This window comes from Rhinoderma darwinii, chromosome 4 (assembly GCF_050947455.1).
Source record: "Rhinoderma darwinii isolate aRhiDar2 chromosome 4, aRhiDar2.hap1, whole genome shotgun sequence".
NCBI classification, from domain to species: Eukaryota; Metazoa; Chordata; class Amphibia; order Anura; family Rhinodermatidae; genus Rhinoderma; species Rhinoderma darwinii.
Genome location: NC_134690.1, coordinates 238,391,827 through 238,411,753, shown reverse-complemented (window position 1 = coordinate 238,411,753; position 19,927 = coordinate 238,391,827). Strand labels below are relative to the sequence as shown.

The following is a 19,927-nucleotide window of genomic DNA, read 5'->3' as shown; positions in this document are numbered from 1 at the left end:
CTAATACAAAACTAAAAATTCTCACTATACAAAGAACCCGAGGGAGTGTCTTTCTCACTTAGGTTGCAAATGTGGGTGAGAGGAATAAATCCAGATGAGATTGGTTGTCTCAGCAAATCTTTTTTTGCTGAGGCCTTTGATTTATTTTTTGGGCTGGATTTTATGGAATGGTGGGTAGGTTGGTAGTGGGACCTGCCATTCCCTCTCCATTGCAGGTTTTCCGGGTTGTCCTCCTTAGTTGCCATAATTAAAGTAGTTCTTGTTATACGCCTAGATGAATACCTAGAGGGTTGTCATTTCACAATTTAAAAAGTCTCACTATACCCCTAGATTATTACCTAGAGGGCTATCACTTCACAAATTAATAATTCTCACTATACCCATAGATAAAAACCATGAAAGGTGTTACTTTATAATCTAAAATTTCTCACTATACCGCTTGATGAAGTCTTTGAGGGGTTTAGTTTCCTAAAATGGGGTCACTTTTCTGAGGTTTCTAATATTTTGACACCCCAGAGCTTCTGTTTTCATGACACAGGTCAGTAGATGCCACCATAGTAGGCCTCAGATGTTGCATGGTGCTCCTTACCTTCTGAGCCCTGCCATGTGTTCAAACAGCAGTTTATGTCAACAAATGGGGTATTGCCATATTCAAGGGGAAATTGCGTAACAAAAGTAACAAACTGTGGGTGCTTTTTCTCCTTTAACTCCTTGTGAAAATGATGAATTTGGGGCAAAATCAACATTTTCTATAAAATAATTCAATTTTCTTTTTTTACTGCCCAGTGTATGAAACACCTGTGGGGTCAAAATGCCCACTATACCACTTGAAAAATTCCTTGAGGGGTGTAGTTTCCCAAATAGAGTCACTTTTGCATATTTCTGTACTCTGGAGAAGTTGGTTTACAAATGTTGGGGTGCTTTTCCTCATTTATTCGTTGAAAAAATGAAAAATTTTGAGGTAAAGCTAAATCTTAATGGAAAAAAAATGTAATATTTCATTTTCACTGCCTAATTCTAATGAAATCTAGGGGGGGGGGTCAAAATGCTCACTACACCACTAGATGAATTCCTCAAGAGGTATAGTTTTCCAAATGTAGTCACTTTCAGTCACTTTCAGCGGGTTTCCACTACCGCTTGCCCAAACAGCAGTTTATGACCACATGTTGCGCATTTCTGTACTTTTGCTTTACAAATGTTGGGGTGCTTTTCCTCATTTATTTGTTGAACAAATTAAAAATTTTGAGGTTAAGCTACATCTTATTGAAAAATAATGTAATTTTTCATTTTCACTGCCCAATTCTAATGAAAACTATGAATCACCTCAGGGGTCAAAATGCTCACTACACCCCTAGATGAATTCCTCTAGGGGTTTAGTTTCCCAAATGGAGTCACTTTTGGGGATTTCCACTCTACTGGTACTTTAGTAGCTTTACAGATGCGATATGGTGCAGAGAAATCAACCCAGCAAAATCAGCGCTCCAAAAGCTACATGGCGTGCCTTCCCTTCCGAGTCCTGCCGCTTGCTCAAACAGCAGTTTATGACCACATGTTGGGTATTTTCATACTCTGGAGAAGTTGCTTTACAAATGTTGGGGTGCTTTTCCTCATTTATTTTTTAAAAAAAATCTTATTGGAAAATAATGTAATTTTTCATTTTCACTGCCCAATTCTAATGAAATCTATGAAACACCTGGGGGGGTATAAATGCTCACTACACCCCTAGATTAATTCCTCTAGGGATGTAGTTTCCCAAATGGAGTCACTTTTGGGGGGTTTCCACTGTTCTGGTACCTTAGGAGCTTTACAATTGCGACATGGGTTAATGATCTTAAATATGGTTTAGAGAGTTAATACTATTTGCAAAAAATATAATGCGTAACTAACAAGACAGCAATTTATGTCCCATAGGGATTTATACATTTCTCAACATTGAAATTGCAACACCAAAAAAGACAAGCTGTAAGGCTATGCAAATCGAGGAAGTAGCAGGTGTCACTAAGATCTGCAATAAGAATTTTCAAACACCTAGCTCCAATCTGTGGCATGTGGGAAGGGCATGAAGGCCAGATTGAAAGCAAAGTTTTTTAACCACATGAAACCTCAAAAATCGGATCAAGTGATATGGGATGATTGTGCGATGCCTCCTGTCCATCGAACTTGAACTGTGAGATCTTGGCTGAGATGTCAGCACTGTTCAACATTGCAGTGTTGGATGGTAGAACAACATGAATGGGAATGACAGTGAGAGGTGCGGAGAGGCGAACTTTTGCACGGACGGATTGTCTCATTGGAAGAATGGTGCGTAGTGATCCATTCTGTACTGCAAGTGCAATTGGACATCACATCCCAAGCTTACAGTGGCAACCAATGTTGACACAAACCACCATCAGAAGGCGTTTGCACGACATAGGGCTACGAGCCAAGCGTCCTACTACAGGTTTTCCATTGACCACACGGAACCGTCCACAAAGGCTATCATGGTGCACAGAAAGACGGCAATGGAGGCTGGAATAGAGTTCTATCCTCTTGAGCGATGAGTCCCACTTTTGTCTAAGACGAACTGATAGCTGGAGATTGATCTGGAGACTACATGGGCAACGTCATGAAGAGGTCTTCACAAGGGAACGTCACATCGGTCCTACTCCCAGGATTATGGTGTGGAGTGTGGAGTGTGGGTGTGGAGTGGCATAATGTATGGTAACCTGACCGCTCTAGTCTTTATTTCAGGTACTCTAACAGCTCGGCGTAACATTGATTTGGTCATGGAACCAGTGGTATGGCTATTTTTCCAAAGTGTCCTAGAAGCCATTTTTTAGCAGCACAATACTGCTCGTCCTACTTTTAGCAGCCTGCATAGCCTAAATGTGCTACCATGGCCTGCAGCATCTCTGGACTTGATTCCCATCTAGCACATCTGGGACGTCGTTGGTCGGCAATTGCAAAGTGAGCTGCCAGCAGCCAATCTTGATGATTTGCGTGGCCAAGTGCATTCAGCGTAGCATAACATTCCTCAGACTGCAATTAATAACCTCATTAACAGCATGTCAAGGCGTGTATTTCTGCACGTGGCACTCATACTTGATACTGAATAAATCAGATGTTTGAAATATTTTGTTTCTATTTTTCTAATTATTTGCATATCATTAACATGTCTATTGATCCTGTGATTTCCACAATTTCAAAACTTTTCCTGCTTGGTGTTGCAATTTCAATGTTGAGGAGTGTAGATACTGGGGTTAGGCATAGAAACAGAAAATACTGTTTGCTTGGATTAATGTAAAGTTATGCACTTTGGACAAAAATGTTCTAATATTAAGTTTGGATACATTTCAGTAAAAATCATGTGGGATCGAACTTAAAGGTGTATTCACATTACAGACATTTACGGCATATCCATCTGTTGCATGCAGGTCCCACCTGTGCGAGCGTGCTAGGCTATAGCCGTAACTCCCATAGAAGTGGATGGAGAAAGCTGTACACATGTGGTGGCCACCTTACTAGGCGGAACAGGGGACGGTGGGAACCCCATTTTCGGCATAGGTGTCGGTCCTGTTGATATGCCATAAATGTCTGTAATGGGAAATATTGGATAGAGCACTATTGTAAAGAAAGTATATTCCTTTTTTTTATATTTAAAGGATTGTGTACTGTATGGTTGTACGAATTTCGTCATTTTGTCACTAAATGTTAAGATTAATGTTTTTATTTTTGTATATAATATCTTTCTATCCACTACTCCACTTCTTTTAGCTTCTACATTCCCTGAAGACTGTAAACTTTACCTACATGGGAAGGACTATTCATTTTGACTCCAGGGGAGATGCTAATACTGGATATGATGTGCTAATCTGGAAAGTGGGCACTGATGGAAGGATTAATTTCACTATATTTGCTGAATATGATACACAAAGAGACATCTTCATCTTCAAAAGTCAGGATAAAGAGAATGAGTTCGAACATTTAAAGGTACTAAGCAAGTTCGATTTTTTTTAGTTAGATTACAACGTTACAGAATTATGGCTTATACTGTGCTGCAAAAAGTTACTTGTTTATTTGTGTCTCTAATGAAAAAACATATTTTCCTTGATTTTATGACTACTTAGGCTACATTCGCATGACAGAAAAAACGTCCGTGTGACGGACATTTTTTAACGGCTGTCTAACAGCCGTTTTCAGAACAATGTGGTGCTATGGCTGTATTCACAAGACTCCCTTCTTCTGCCTGTCAAAAAAATAGGACTATTTTTGGCCATTTTCCCGGCCAGACGGACCCCATAGAACTCAATGGATTTGTTTTTAATGGAAGTTTTTCAGGAATCAATCCTTGTGACGGCCATTAAAAACTGATCCTGGCCAAGAGGACTCCCAGGGCACACTTTAAGTGCTAAAACCTGGTAAAGTCTTTGACATCACTGCCAGAATCTCCGGCCAGAGCATCGGTAGCGCTCTAGACAGGGATTCGGCTACTAGAGAGTGACCCTCACGTCACTGTCCCTATATGAACAGTGACATCAGGGGATCGTCCTGGAGCGTAATCCCCAGCCAGAGCGTTGTCAACCCTCTGGCCGGTGATTCCACTCCTGGAGGAGCCCTTGGCGTCACTATCCATATATGGACAGAGACATTAGGGGATCTTCCTGGTGCGGCATCCCCAGCCAGAACTTTGCCGACGCTCTGGCCGGTGATTCCGCTCCTGGAGGAGACCCTGGTGTCACTATCCTTATATGGACAGTGACGTCAGGGGATCCTACTGGATAGGAATCCCCGGGCCAGAGTGTTGCCGCCGCTCTGGTCGGTGATTCCGCACCTGGCGTCACTATCCATATATGGACAGTTACGTCAGGGGAACTTCCTGGAGCGGAATCCCCAGCCAGAGCGTCGGCAGCGCTCTGGACAGGGATTCCGCTCCTAGAGAGAGACCCTCACATCACTGTACCTATATGAACATTCACATCAGGGGATCGTCCTGGAGCGGAATCCCCAGCTTGTCAACTCTCTGGCCGGTGATTCCGCTCCTGGAGGAGCCCCTGACATCACTATCCATATATGGACAGTGACGTTAGGGGGTCTTCCTGGGGCGAATTCCCCGGCCAGAGCATCAGGAACACTCAAGCTGCGGATTCCACTTCTACAGGGGAGGCGGGTTGTAGCACTATCCATAGGGTGGGGTGTGTGTGGCGCAATCTACAGGGGGAAAGTGTGGCGCTATCTACAGGGGGGAAATGTGGCGCTATCTACAGGGGGTGTATGGCGCTATCTACTGGGGGTGTGTGACACTATCTACAGGGTGTGGCGCTATCTACAGGCGGGTGTGTAGCACTATCTACAGGGGGAAAGTGTGGCACTATCTAAAGGGGGTGGCACTATCTACAGGAGGGGGTGTAGCACTATCTTCAAGGGGGTGTGGACTATATGGGCACTGTGGCACTATATGGGCACTATCTAAAGGGGACACTGGAGCTATCTACATGGACACTGTGTGTGGCACAATTTACATGTGCACTGTGGCACACTGTGAGCAATGGCCCTTTATATGCGGGCACTATGGCACTTTATATGTGTGCACTGTGGCACTATGTGGGCACTGGCACTATTTATTCTGTTTTCAGGGGGTTTGGATAAAAACTCTGACAAATTAACTCCATCAGTTTTTTTAACGGCCATGAGAAACGCATAGCAAACGGATGACAAACAGCCATTAGAAACGGACAGACGGACAGTTTATCAGTTTTTCGTTTCAAAAGGTATTTATTGGTATATCATGTTAAGAACAAAGAAAATAATACAATGAAAAAACAGTCCTCACGCAGGAGGATAAAATGAGTAGTGCGTATACCAAACAAGGATACCCATACGGGGTAAGAGGGAAGTGGAGGGAAATAGGGTGAATGCATAGGGATTAAACATTCGAGCTTTAAACTTAAAGAGGCTCTGTCACCAGATTTTGCAACCCCTATCTGCTATTGCAGCAGATCGGCGCTGCAATGTAGATTACAGTAACGTTTTTATTTTTAAAAAACGAGCATTTTTGGCCAAGTTATGACCATTTTTGTATTTATGCAAATGAGGCTTGCAAAAGTACAACTGGGCGTGTTGAAAAGTAAAAGTCCAAGTGGGCGTGTATTATGTGCGTACATCGGGGCGTGTTTACTACTTTTACTAGCTGGGCGTTCTGATGAGAAGTATCATCCACTTCTCTTCAGAACGCCCAGCTTCTGGCAGTGCAGATCTGTGACGTCACTCACAGGTCCTGCATCGTGTCAGACGAGCGAGGACACATCGGCACCAGAGGCTACAGTTGATTCTGCAGCAGCATCCGCGTTTTCAGGTAAGTAGCTACATCGACTTACCTGCAAACGCCGATGCTGCTGCAGAATCATCTGTAGCCTCTGGTGCCGATGTGTCCTCGCTCATCTGACACGATGCAGGACCTGGGGAAGTGACGTCACAGCGTGATCTCTCGAGAACACGGCTGTGTCTGCACTGCCAGAAGCTGGGCGTTCTGAAGAGAAGTGGATGATACTTCTCGTCAGAACGCCCAGCTAGTAAAAGTGGTAAAAACGCCCCGATGTACGCACATAATACACGCCCACTTGGACTTTTACTTTTCAACACGCCCAGTTGTACTTTTGCAAGCCTCATTTGCATAAATACAAAAATGGTCATAACTTGGCCAAAAATGCTCGTTTTTTAAAAATAAAAACGTTACTGTAATCTACATTGCAGCGCCTATCTGCTGCAATAGCAGATAGGGGTTGCAAAATCTGGTGACAGAGCCTCTTTAAATTGCACATATCAGTTACATAAATGTAGAGTAAGTACCTCATCTCTTTAGGAGATCATTTACAATGTAATGGTATACAGGAAGTCAGGAGAATATGTAGAGGAAAGCCATGGGTCCCATACCGCCCTATAAAGGTGGGGCGAGTCAGTTCTCACCGCCTCCAACTTTTCAAAGACAGCGATACGATTAACTATTAATAACCATAGAGAAATCAAGATCCGCTGTACGCCACTTCGAGGCTATATAAATTAGAGCTGCCAGAAGTATAAACTGGGCAAATTTAAATTTGGAGTTAGCCATCCTAGGAGGGATAGCCCCCAGTAAACACGTGGGTAGCTGTTTCGGGACATTAAACTGGCAGATATTGGATATTAAGGTACAGACATCTGTCCAGAATGTGGACACTCGAGGACAAGACCACCAAATGTGGTACATAGTACCCTCAAGGCTACAACCTCTAAAACAACTGGCCGAAACCATGGGATAGATGGTGTGAAGCATCGACGGAACATAGTAAGCTCTATGTAGCAATTTCGTGGACGTCTCCACTAATGATACCTGCCAGCTACCCCTACTTAACGTGTCACAGCATTGTATCCACTGTGCAGGTGAGAGCTTGGAACCCATGTCCTCCTCCCACTTCAACATGTATGGCAACTTGGTATCAGGGCGAGGTGTATTAAGGATACTATACAGCATAGATAACAAACCCAGTCGAGAAGGTGAGTAAAGTAGCATTTTTTCTATAATAGTGTAGGACGTACTAAATTGGGCAGGGACTATCTTGTGCAAATAGGAGAATATTTGGAGAGTCCTGTACTGCTCGGATATGGGGGGAGCATGGGTTTCAGTAAACTGAGCGTATGTGATCAAGCGTCCCTCTTTAAGGAAATCCTGTGCTCTGGTTAAGCGTTTAGAGTGCCACCAGTGAAAACTAGATTGTTGGAGACCTGAGGGGAAGTCTGGGTTCCCAATAACAGAGGTCATCGGGGAATATCTAGATTGTAAACCATTCCTAAATCTAACTGAGCGCCATAGTAGTAAAGACTGATAGGAGAGAAGGGAGGGATTCTTTAAAGAAGCCGGCAGGGGTGAGGTCATCCACATGAGTGCGCCCCAAGAATATGGTTTTAACTGAGCCGTTTCGAGGGAAACCCATATCGGCGCTCTATCTGATGGAAGGTGTGTCAGTAGTAATTGTGCTACTCTAGCTGCCTTGTAGTATTTTATCAGGTTAGGGACTGAGAAACCCCCGATTCTCTTATGATACATCATAATACGCGTCAATATCCTGGGGCGTTTATTGTTCCAAATGAATTTAAATATGTCTTTTTGAAGGGCTTTTAAATCACCTGTCTGTAGAGGAATGGGAAGGGTTCTAAATAGATAAAGTAGTCTGGGGAGGGTAACCATTTTAATCGTATTGATTCTTACCATCCAGGAAATCGGTAATTTAGTCCACCTAGCCAAATCAGCACTTATGGCCTTAAACAATGGAGAGTAATTATGTTTATATAGGGTATCAAGGGAGGGGGTCAGGGCCATGCCTAGATACGGAATATAATGTGTTTAAGTATGGAAACCAAAGTTCAATTCCACCAGCTTTTGTAGGGGAGGTGGGATGTACAATAAAGAGTCTCTGACTTGGATTGGTTCACACGAAGACCTGAGACCGCGGAGAAGGAGTCGAGAGCCGCCATCAGATTTGGGAGGGAAGTTAATGGTTTAGTAAGTGTGAGAATTATATAATCCGCAAAGAGGCTCAATTTTTGCTCCTCGTTCCCAACGTTGGGACCTGAGATATTGGGATTACGTGTAATTATGTCCGCTAGGGGTTCCATAGCTAGTGCAAATAATGCTGGTGATAGGGGGCATCCCTGCCTGGTGCCTCTCCTAATATGTATAGGATGAAGTTTGGTAGCCGGTAGTTTAAGGTGCGCCTCTGGGTTTTTATAAATAGCCTTGACCGCTTGAAGAAAAGGGCCTCTGATACCTACTTTGTCTAGAACTGTAAATAGATATTCCCAGGATAGGCTATCAAAAGCCTTTTCTATATCTAAAGCAAGCAGGACCATTTGGGATTTTGAGGTATTAGCTGAATGTATAGTATTAAGGATTTTCCTCACATTGTCAGGGGCTTCACGTCCTGGAATAAATCCCACCTGATCTCTATGAATTAGTTGGGACAGGAACCTGTTTTATCGTCTGGCTAAAATGGAGGTAAATATTTTAGTGTCTAAGTTAAGTAGAGAGATTGGCCTGTAGTTACCAGTTATCAAGGGGTCTTTGTTAGGCTTCGGAATAACTGTTATCATTGCGGAGAGGAATTCAGTTGGCATGGGCCGGCCCCTCATCAGCTCCATGCAGAATTTCAAAATATGTGGGACTAACTGTTGGGAGAATTTTTTGTAGTATAAAGCAGTGAACCCATCTGGTCCCTGGGCCTTCCCCAATTTTAACTCTTTAATCGTGGCCTCTACTTCTTCACTCATAATCTCAGTATTCAAAGAATCAACATCAGTTTGGGAGAGTTGAGGGATATTTATATTAGCCAAAAATTCCTTCACCGCAGTTGCAGATGGGGGGGGATGAGTTAGCATACAACGTTTGGTAAAAAGTGGTAAAGGCATCATAGATATGGTCTGGACTAGAGGTGGTCTGTCCTGGGCGTGTTTGAATACGGAGCACCTGGTTTATTCTTTGACGGGCCTTTAGCTGTTGGGCCATCAGTTTATCAGGCTTATTAGCCCATTTATAATATTTTGACTGTGTCCACCTAAGGGCCTTCTCTGTCCTGTGAGTTAACAGCATATTAATCTGAAGTTTGGTATCCTTGATAGCACGAATTAGATAGACGGAAGGATTTCTTTTTTTGGCCGCCACTAGTCGGGCGAGTTTGGCTTCTAACGCAGTCTGAGCCTGGTACCGTTCTTTCTAAAATTTAGAAGCTAATGCCATTATCCTACCCCGTATAAATGCTTTATGGGCAAACCACACAGTATGAGAACTAACATCAGGAGTGGTATTATCCTCAAAGTATTGTGAGAGTGCAGTCTGGATCTGTGACTGAATAGTAGGGTTGGATAAGAGAGATTCGTTAAGTCTCCAGGAGAATGGCATAGTTCCTCGCTTGGAGAAATCAAATTCGGATAAGACTACTTCGTGGTCGGACCAGACCAGACTGAGAGTACGTGTCTTGAGTAGGCCAATAATGGAAAGGAGTTAGTAGAAGCAAGGATCATATCAATGCGGGTATAGAGATGATGAGCCGGGGAGAAATATGTATAACCCCTCCTCAATCCATTATGTTCTCTCCAAGTATCCGCAATAGAGAGTGATCCCATAATCCTAGCTATCAAGGCCGTTTGGCGGCGTGTACGTCTGCAGGGAGCAGGGGAGGAACAATCCAGAGTGGTATTCATAACAAAATTAAAATCTCCACACCATATTAAATGTTGGTATTGCATAGAGAATAACGTATTGTGCAAACATTCAAAAAATAAGATTGGATCATCATTTGGGGCATATGAATTTACAATACATATGGTTTTATCGTATAACATACTGAGTATGATCACGAACCGGCCCTTGGGATTTAATCTAGTTTCAGTTACTTGGAAGGGAAAAGTGTTCTTGATTAGGGTAACCACTCCTCAGGACTTGAGGGGAAGGTAGAGGAATAAAAGGTGGTATACCTGGGATGAAAACATTTAGGATGAGACTTTGGTGTAAAATGAGATTCCTGTAAAAAAAAATGACATCAGGAGCTTGCTTAATATATGAAAGGAGATGGGGCGTGGCCTGGATGCTGACCGTGGCGGGCGCTTGATTCGGAGCTCCGTCCTCAGACCTCTAAGCGACACTAAATAAGCGACAGAAAGCCGACTTACCTGACTTATACCGGAGTCCCGGAGTGCAGGCGAGATGATGACCAGGAAGAGGGGCAATAAAACCGGCCCGAAGCGCCTGACGGACTTCTTCTCCACCCGCAGCATGAGGCGGGACGACATCCAAGATGGCGCCGGCGGGACTTCTCCAGGAGATTCCGGCGCCTGTGGCAGAAGCTCCGGACCAGCTTCTCCTACAGCTTCTCTGGGTGAGTCATCACACACTCCGGTGTGCCCCAGGCAGAGATCTAAGGAGAGAGAAAGAGATGGGGTGCATGCAGTTAGCCCTTTGCCAATACCGCATGCTGACAGGGCAGAAGATCAGAGGCTGGAAAGGGAGGAAGACGGGCCTATAGTAAACCCTGACAGACAGAGTCCAGGGGTTTTGGAGGAAGAAGCTGCAAGGGAAGGAGACCCCATATCTAATCTGCCCACCACAGATCAGGTGGCGTCAGAAAAGTTTATTAAAGGCATTGTAATGGCGCTCAGAGGATCTTTGCAGCAGGATATGGCCAAAATCACTGCCAAGCTAAATACTTCCATAGAAGATCTGGGTACTAGAGTGGATCACGTGGAAAACAAGATGGGAGATTTCACACAGGCCCATAATGATCTGGTGGATGCGCACTATGTGTTAGAAGAGGAGGTGGAAGCTATGAAAAATAAAATGGCGGATATGGAGGACAGAAACAGACGGAACAATGTTAAGTTTCGAGGCATTCCGGAATCGGTGGCACAAGCAGGGGTATCTCCAGAAGCTGATTAAAACCTAATTACCCGACACCCACCCTCCGGATTGGATTATTGATCGTGCTCACCGTCTGCCTAAACCCAAAGCTCTGCCGGCTGACATACCACGCGACGTGATCTCCCGCATTCATTTTTATCATGTCAAGGAGGCCTTGATGTTCGCTGCGCGGAAAAGGCAGCCCTTACCAGATCCATTTGGAGGTGTCCATTTATATGCGGATCTCTCGCAAGCTACGCTGCAAGCAAGGAGGGCCTTCTCTCCGGTAACCCTGGTACTTCGGAATCATAAAATACCTTATAAGTGGGGCTTCCCTACGAAGCTGTTGATAAGGAAAGATGAACGCACCCATGTATTGTTCAAACCTGCTGATGGAGAAAAATTGATGTCAGACTGGGGTTTCCTACTCCCTGGTCCACAGCGGAAAATATCTCCTAGGGGACCGGCGAGGATCTCCCCAGAGTGGTCAAGGAGCACAGATACTAGATGAAAGACTGGCTTTATTGGCTAAATGAGAGGTCGAGTCTCATCTAGCCTAACTTTCACCCCCGAAACCTTTACGGGATCGCCAAGGTTGATGGGATCCTACTGGAACTGTTCCTGGTTCCGGAGAATGTTGTTCTTCAAAAACGAATGCAGTTTTTTATGTTTCTGTTTTTCCCGGTTGTCTTCCCGGTTGTTTTATCCAAACAGCTTTTTCAAGAATATCCTTTTCAGTACAGTCCAAGGATGTAATGTAAAAAATGATACAGTGCCTTATGTATGTTATATTGCAGCTCTGTAATAGGGATTATGGCGGTTAAAATATTGTCTCTTAATGTTAAAGGTCTAAATAGCCCTTTCAAAAGGTCGTCAGCCTGGAAGGAGGCTCTGAAATCTGGGGCGGATATTATGTGTCTGCAAGAAACGCATTTTCAGCAATTGAAATGTCCGGCCTTTATAAATGCTAAATTTCCTCATGTTTTTATGTCTAATGCGGGGGAAAAAAAGGCGGGAGTTTTGATAGCTATCAGGGATACGATAGATTTTAAATTGGTGGACTCCCGGGTGGATGTGGGAGGGAGATTTCTTGCTCTGATATGCTCCATTAACGATACCCTAATCACACTAGTCAATATATATGCTCCTAATGTTTCTCAGATTAGATTTCTAAACAAAACCATAAGGAAAGTTTGCAAAATCCAGCAGGGACAGCTTATTTTCTGTGGAGATTTCAATATCATTCCAGACAGAATTTTAGATTCTACCAGTAGGAGCAAGAGTTCTCTCCCCACTTTGTCAAAGTGGGTTCAGCAACAGGACGTATATGATGTGTTTAGATGTCACAATGCTTCGACAAGAGAATTCTCCTTTTACTCGCCTTGTCACCACACTTTCTCTAGGATAGACCTGTTTTTGGTAGATAAGTGGTTGCTGAATTCAGTGATAAAAGCTGAGGTGGGAGACATTACGTGGTCGGACCATGCCCCGGTCTCCATGCAGGTTGCGCTGTCACCCTGGAATCGGCCGCATAGGTCATGGAGGAACAATACTTTTCTGATGGCCTTGACCCAGTATAGAGGGCGTATTTCCTCCCAGATAAAGGACTATTTTGACCTAAACGATTCACCGGACATAGACCCATTTGTGCTGTGGAACGCCCATAAGGCGGTGATGCGCGGTCTGTTGATCCAACAAAGCTCCCATTATAAAAAACAAAAACAGCTGAACACAGACCGCATACTAGCACAGATTAAATCCCTGGAGATACAACAGCAATCCTCCCTGTCTTTTACGGTCCACGATGCTCTGGCTAAACTAAGACGGGAATTGAGAGAAATACTGATAGCAGACTTTGATAAAAGTTTAACCTCCCTCCGCATGACATACTACACCTCACACAATAAGGCGAGTAAATATATGGCAAATAGAGTGAAACAAAGACGGCAGAAGTCGAAGATACTGTTTTTGATAGCGGAAGGAAGTGAGCCAAAAATCTCGAATCCCCAAGGGATAGCGGATAGGTTTAGCCAGTTCTACTCCAAATTATACAACTTACAAGGCGACCCCAGTATAGTGCCACCTACAGCAGAGGCAATAGATATATTTCTAGATCAGATTCAGTTGCCGAAAATAACTCCTCTTCAACTAGAGCAGCTAAACGCTCCTATTTTACCAGGCGAAGTGTCCAAAGTTATAAAATTAGTTAAACCAGGTAAGGCCCCGGGGCCGGATGGGTTTTCATCCGAATATTACAAATTTAACGAATCTATTTTGACCCCTTACTTAGCTCGTATTTTTAATGTAGCCATAGATAGGGGAAGCCTCCCGGCCGAGATGTTGCAGGCTACTATTGTAACAATACCTAAACAGGGGAAACCCCCGACTCTCCCAGCCAATTTCCGACCCATCTCATTGTTAAATTGCGACACAAAGCTTTATGCAAAAATATTGGCCCAACGTCTTTTGACAATACTCCCCACAGTAATTCATAACGATCAAGTAGGATTTACTAAGGGGAGACAGGCGCCAGATGGCACAAGGCGCATTATAAATCTAATTTCCAGGGTGGAGGCAGGTCGAACGCCCTCTGTTCTCCTTACTCTGGATGCAGAAAAGGCGTTCGATAGGATACACTGGGGATTTGCCTTTGAAACTATGAGGAGATTTGGATTTTCGGGAGCCATACTAGGGGCAATCGGGGCCTTGTACTCTGCACCTTCAGCCCGGGTGTTGGCTAATGGGATGCTGTCTGAGCCATTTAGTATCACCAATGGAACAAGACAAGGTTGCCCATTGTCTCCTTTGCTCTTTACTATGGTGATGGAGCCGATGGCGGAACTGATACGAATGGATATGGGGGTGCGAGGGATTTCTGTAGGACATAGACAGCATAAAATTGGATTGTTTGCGGACGATGTCATACTGACCCTTACAGAACCGTTGTCCTCTCTCCGCAGAGTAGCAGAGATTTTAGCACAATTTGGCAACGTGTCCTATTATAAGGTTAATGCCTCCAAGTCTCAGATATTGGGAGTGGCCATACCATTGACACTGCGACAAGATATACAGAGGGAGTTTCCGTTTGGCTGGGAGGAGATGTCGATCCCTTATTTAGGCATAAAATTGTGCTCGCCAACATCTAAATTAGCTCATATTAATGTTCTCCCTCTTCAGGATAAATTGCAAGACGAATTAAATCGTTTGTCAGATACAGAACCATCCTGCATGGGCAGAATAATCCTGTATAAAATGCTTATCCTCCCCAAGATACTCTATGTGTTTAGGACAGTGGTGGCGCCTCTACCGGCCTTTATTCTCCGTAAGTTACAAGATCAGCTGATGCGGTTTATATGGAAAAATAAGAAACCTCGGGTAGCCAGACAAAGTCTATACATACATAGACAGAGAGGAGGAATGGGGGTACCGAGCCTAGAGGCCTACCATAAGGCCATAGTGTTACGACAATTGCGATACTGGTGCACCGCATCCTCTGGCTCTAGTTGGCCGACGATTGAGCAACACCTGATAGGGGATATTCCTCTGACCTCGCTACTATTAATTCATGCAAAATTTCCTAGGAAGGTACTTCCTAAATTTCCTACAGTAAGAGTGTCGCTACAAGCATGGAGACATATCCTGACAGTGACACCCTCCTCTAATTCGGGGTACAAACTCTTTTTACCAGTAGATGCTCTTGAAATGTTAATACCTGATCTGAATCTGCGTAACTGGGTTAGGTTAGGAGTGGCGACGCTGGCAGATCTTTATGGAGAGGATAGTATTAAACCCTTCTCAGAATTAAGAGAAGAATTTGCCTTGGCTCATTCCGAGTTCTTTAAATACTTGCAGATTCGACATCTCCTCCCGACAAGGGCACACACACAGGTTTGCATCCCCTCCAGGATACATCATCTGCTATTCGAGGCCTCATTCATAGAATCTAGCTTAACAAAGTCCTTCTACGAAGTGCTATTGGGAGATACGATGATGGCCAAAAATAAACACATGCTACAATGGGAGAGGGACTTGGCATCCACTTATACCATAGAGCAGGGGTCAGGAACCTTTTTGGCTAAGAGAGCCGTAAACGCCACATATTTTGAAATATAATTCCGCGAGAGCCGTACAATATGTTTAAAGGGCCATTGACAGATCAATCGCTCCAATGTTCACTTAGTACAGCAAGGAATGCTCCTCCCTGCTGTATAAAGCCACAACTGGACTGAAACAATGGTAATTAGCAGTAAAAAAATTAAATAAATAACTTACATTGTGAGCTTGCGATGCATGACATCAGTCCAGCAGTCTGGCTTCTTCTTTTTCCTGCGCATGACTGGAAGCTGGCATTCTTCCCACCTGATGTTGAGAGAATGCCAGCTTTGAGGCATTCGCAGAAGAAAGAAGCTGGAATGTTGGACATGTCACACAACGCATTGTCAGTTATGTCAATTATCTATTTTATTATTTTACAGCGAATTATTGTTTAGGTCCAGCGGTGGCTTAGTGCAGCAGAGAGGAACACTCCTTTGTGTACTAAGTGACCGCTGGAGCAATTGTATCTGTCAGTGGCCCTTTTAAAAGTGTTGGTCTTACAGAAAATGAACAAAAAAGAGAGGCTCAGACCCATCTGGGAGACCTCCAGAGCTGTAATAAAGCGCTCAGAACAGATTTTTGCCCTGATAGTGGTCCTTTAAATCAGTTTCTTATGCCCACAAGAGATTAATTTAAAGCCCCCAAGAGTGTAATATGGGTGGCAGATGTTTTTTAAGGCCATATTTTTATTTTTTTTGGGGGGGGGGGCTATATTATGGATTATGTGGGATTATTTTCAGGGGTGAAGTGGGAAGGGGGGGTTGGTGGGACACACTGTATTACACAGCCCCTTTATTGATGCAGCTCACTGCTGCTGACCATGAGGCTGTGTAACAATTTCCATGTTATAATGTTCACCTTCAAAGCAGCAGCACAGCCAGGGGTTTCTGGAACGTCCAAGGGAGACACAAGGGAGGAGGCAGATGCCGCTTCACTAGGGGACGCAGGTGCGTGCTTGCAGACGGCGCGGCTATGCAGGGAGTTATGGGAAATGTAGTCCATGCTCCCTGCCGCTCACCACTGCCGCCAATGCTTATCAGGCCATCAAAGAACTACCGTATATGTCGGCGTATAAGACGACTGGGCGTATAAGACGACCCCCAACTTTTACCCTTAAAATATAGAATTTAAGATATACTCACCATTTCGTGCAGGAGCGCTTCACTATGGCCATCGGCGGCAGGACCCAGGACTCTCTGTCTCTTTGAACTCGCGCATGCGCAGATAGGCGAGGTACATGATGGGGTTAATTACTATTAATGTGAGGAACATGGAGGGTAAATTCATCGCACCTCGCGCCTCACATTAATAAGTGAATGAAAGCCGTGTTTATTTCATTTTTTTACAGCGTACACATCATAAATGATGCAAAAACATTGTTGTCCGCGCCATTACTGAATGTGTGTATTTTATGTATTGAGACTTATTTTAATGTTTATTGTAAAAAAGGTGAAGGTGTATATTTTTTTAAAAATGTAACCATACTTTGTTTTTACTTTATTTTTAAACTTTAATGTACTGACATATATCAGATATGTGCCAGTACATTAGCCTGTGGACAGATAGCACACAGGCTGTTGTTAGGACATACTTGGGTATATCCTAACAACAAGAGATATGGTCAGACAGCCCTGGGGTCCGTCAATAGACCCTGGGCTGTCTGCCCATATATGGTATGGCCCTCGATCGCGTCACAGGAATTCCCTGTGATGCGATCCAGGGGCATCCCCCCTTCTCACTTTCCCCTGAATGCTGCAGTCAGCTGTGATCGCAGCATTCACGGGAATAACGGCGGAGATGAGAGGTTCTCTGATCTCCGGCGTTATAGAGCGGGGCTGCGGCTGTGTAATACAGCCATTGCCCCGCTCCTGACAGGAAGTGCGCGCGCGGTCAGCATGAGGAGATGCGGCCGGCGCTGCACTAATGAGCGGCAGTTCAGGCACTGAAGACAACATGGGGGTGCTTTGTAGCGCGCCCGCCATGTTCTGTCTTCAATGCCGCAGATCATTAGTGCAGCGCCGGCCGCATCACATGATGCTGACCCCGCGCGCATATGTCAGGACTCAGGAGCGGGGCTGTGGCTGAATTACACAGCCGCAGCCCCGCTCTCATAGTCATGTGTACTATACTGAGCTGTGCGGCTGCAACGTGCATCCCTCCCATAGACAGGTAGGAGCCCTGTCTGCGAGCCAGATACGGCCATCAAAAGAGCCATATCTGGCTCGCGAGCCATAGGTTCCCGACCCCTGCCATAGAGGATTGGTCCAGGGCCATTAAGTGGACGTTAGGGTCCACCATGAACTCAAACCTCCTGGAAGTCTATCACAAACTGGTGTTGCGATGGTATTATACTCCCCTTCAGATCTCCAAGATATATCCAGGGGCTAACGCGGAGTGCTGGAGGGGGTGTGGGGGGCTGGGGACCCTACATCACATATTTTGGGAATGTCCCATTATCGCTTCGGTGTGGGTTTCAGTGTTTAATCTGGCCTCCAGATTGTTGGAGGTTCAAGTGACACCAAGTGCAGATTTAGCCCTTCTGTCCCTAAATATGGGAATAATTTCACCGGAAGATAGAGCCTTGGTTTGCCATATTTGTCTGTCGGTTAAACTATTGGTGGCCAGAAACTGGAAGTCAGTCTCGGTCCTGTCTTTGAGGGAAATTATAGAAGAAGTCTCATCCCATTGTGTATATGAAAGATTATTTGCACTCCGTCAGAACAGAATGAATAGATTTGAAGCTCAGTGGCAAAGGTGGACTGACATGTTCCCAGGTTAGGGCAGACGAAGGTAAAAGGGGACTTACACGGAGATTACAATGCAATAAGAGGAGAAGGGGTTAATAATAATAATGGTGGAACACAATAAAGCATATGAGAATGTTCTGAGAAAGCCTTCCCTGTTTCCCTATCCCTCCCTTTCCTCCCCACCTCCCCTTACGAGATAATGTTTTCAGGTTGCCTACCTCAGTTGTACAGGATGGTATTACTCTGTTTTGTGATCATCTTCTTGATGGTATAATTTATATGCTTATGTACAACAATGTTTTCTATGTTTTCTATGTTTAAAATCAATAAAAATTCAAAGTTAAAAAAAAAAAAAATATATGAAAGGAATGCTTTTCTCCTCTTCTGCGGGGAGTTGAATCCCCTAACATTGTGACTTAGTATTCTACACATGATAGGAGTATAGAAGAGGCTTCTGCCAGGTAATTATACAAATAGGAGAGGTTAGGCATACAGCAAGGTGTGGAGTAGTGACATGTGCGTTCCACATAAATGCTTATAAATGTTAGCTCGATCTCATTAAACAAACAACAAAAAACAAGAGACCAAAGAATCAGTAGAGAATTCAGTGACCGGATAGTGCCCCTAGGGGTGCACAACTCTGCCACATAGAGTCTCATATAACAGGCTAACATGATAGCCGACAACACTAAGCCTGACTATAAAACAGAGTCTTAGATACCTCCGGGTCATGGAGTAGTATATATAGCTTGGGTAAGGCTTAATACATAGAATGGAAAATAGAGTCCCTTATAATATATTATACTCATCGGAGTGCCATGGAAGATAGTATGAGCCACAGAGGATGTGTCTTCAGTTCACCCGCGGTTCGGGCTGTTAAGTAGGAGTGTTCGAGGTTCGCGGTCCAGTCGTCCAAATCCTGGCCGAATGTTGAGGTCTCGGTGGGAGGGCCGAGGAGGGGACCACCGAAATTCCAGCGCAACGCAGAGCATCTCGTCCCTCTGCTGGCGATTTAGCCACATAGGTTCTGTTGTTCACCTGAAAGTTAAGTGAGAATGGAAAGCCCCATCGGTAACGGACACGAGCTGTTTGCAAGGGTTGAGTAATTTCCCTCATGTCCCTCCTACGTTGGAGTGTGGAGGGAGCCAGATCTGCATATAAATGGACAGAGGGTGGCATTCCCGGTAGAGATGATAGGTTCCGTGCTGCCATAAGGACTTTATCTCTAGCCTCTGAATAATGACATTTCAGTATTACATCACGTGGTAAATCTTGGTTCCTCGGTCGTGTCAGGGTTCTATGGATTCTATACATTCTGAATAGAGCAATGTCATCTTGAACCACGAGGGTACGGAAAAGCGTGGTAAGAGTGAGTTCTAGGTCTGTAATGGCCTCTGGAAGCCCCCTGACCCTCAGGTTCCCTCTCCGAGACCTGTTCTCCAGATCCTCTAATTTAAGTTCCAGTGCCTCTAGATGAGCAGCATGGGAGTCTATATCCCTTCGATCTGAATCCAGTGCGTCCGCCATGTCATCTGCTCTGGTCTCCATGTCAGAGACCCTCTGACCAACTTCATGGATTTGGCGGGAAAAGTCGGCAACCGCTTGTGCTAGCTCCGTTCGGAACAGAGATGCTATGTTCCTGAACAGATCATCAGTGTCAGTGTGGATCGGTATCTCTAGAGGT

General features: G+C 44.6%; 1 protein-coding gene across 1 annotated transcript in view; it reads left to right on the top strand.

The window, feature by feature from the left end:
* Positions 1-19,927, top strand: part of LOC142761055 (G-protein coupled receptor family C group 6 member A-like) — a 61,217-nt gene that overhangs the window by 28,102 nt on the left and 13,188 nt on the right. Inside the window, exon 4 of the mRNA XM_075864246.1 lies at positions 3,754-3,969. Within this exon, the coding sequence (XP_075720361.1) occupies positions 3,754-3,969 (216 nt within the window). The remainder of the gene's footprint in view (positions 1-3,753; positions 3,970-19,927) is intronic.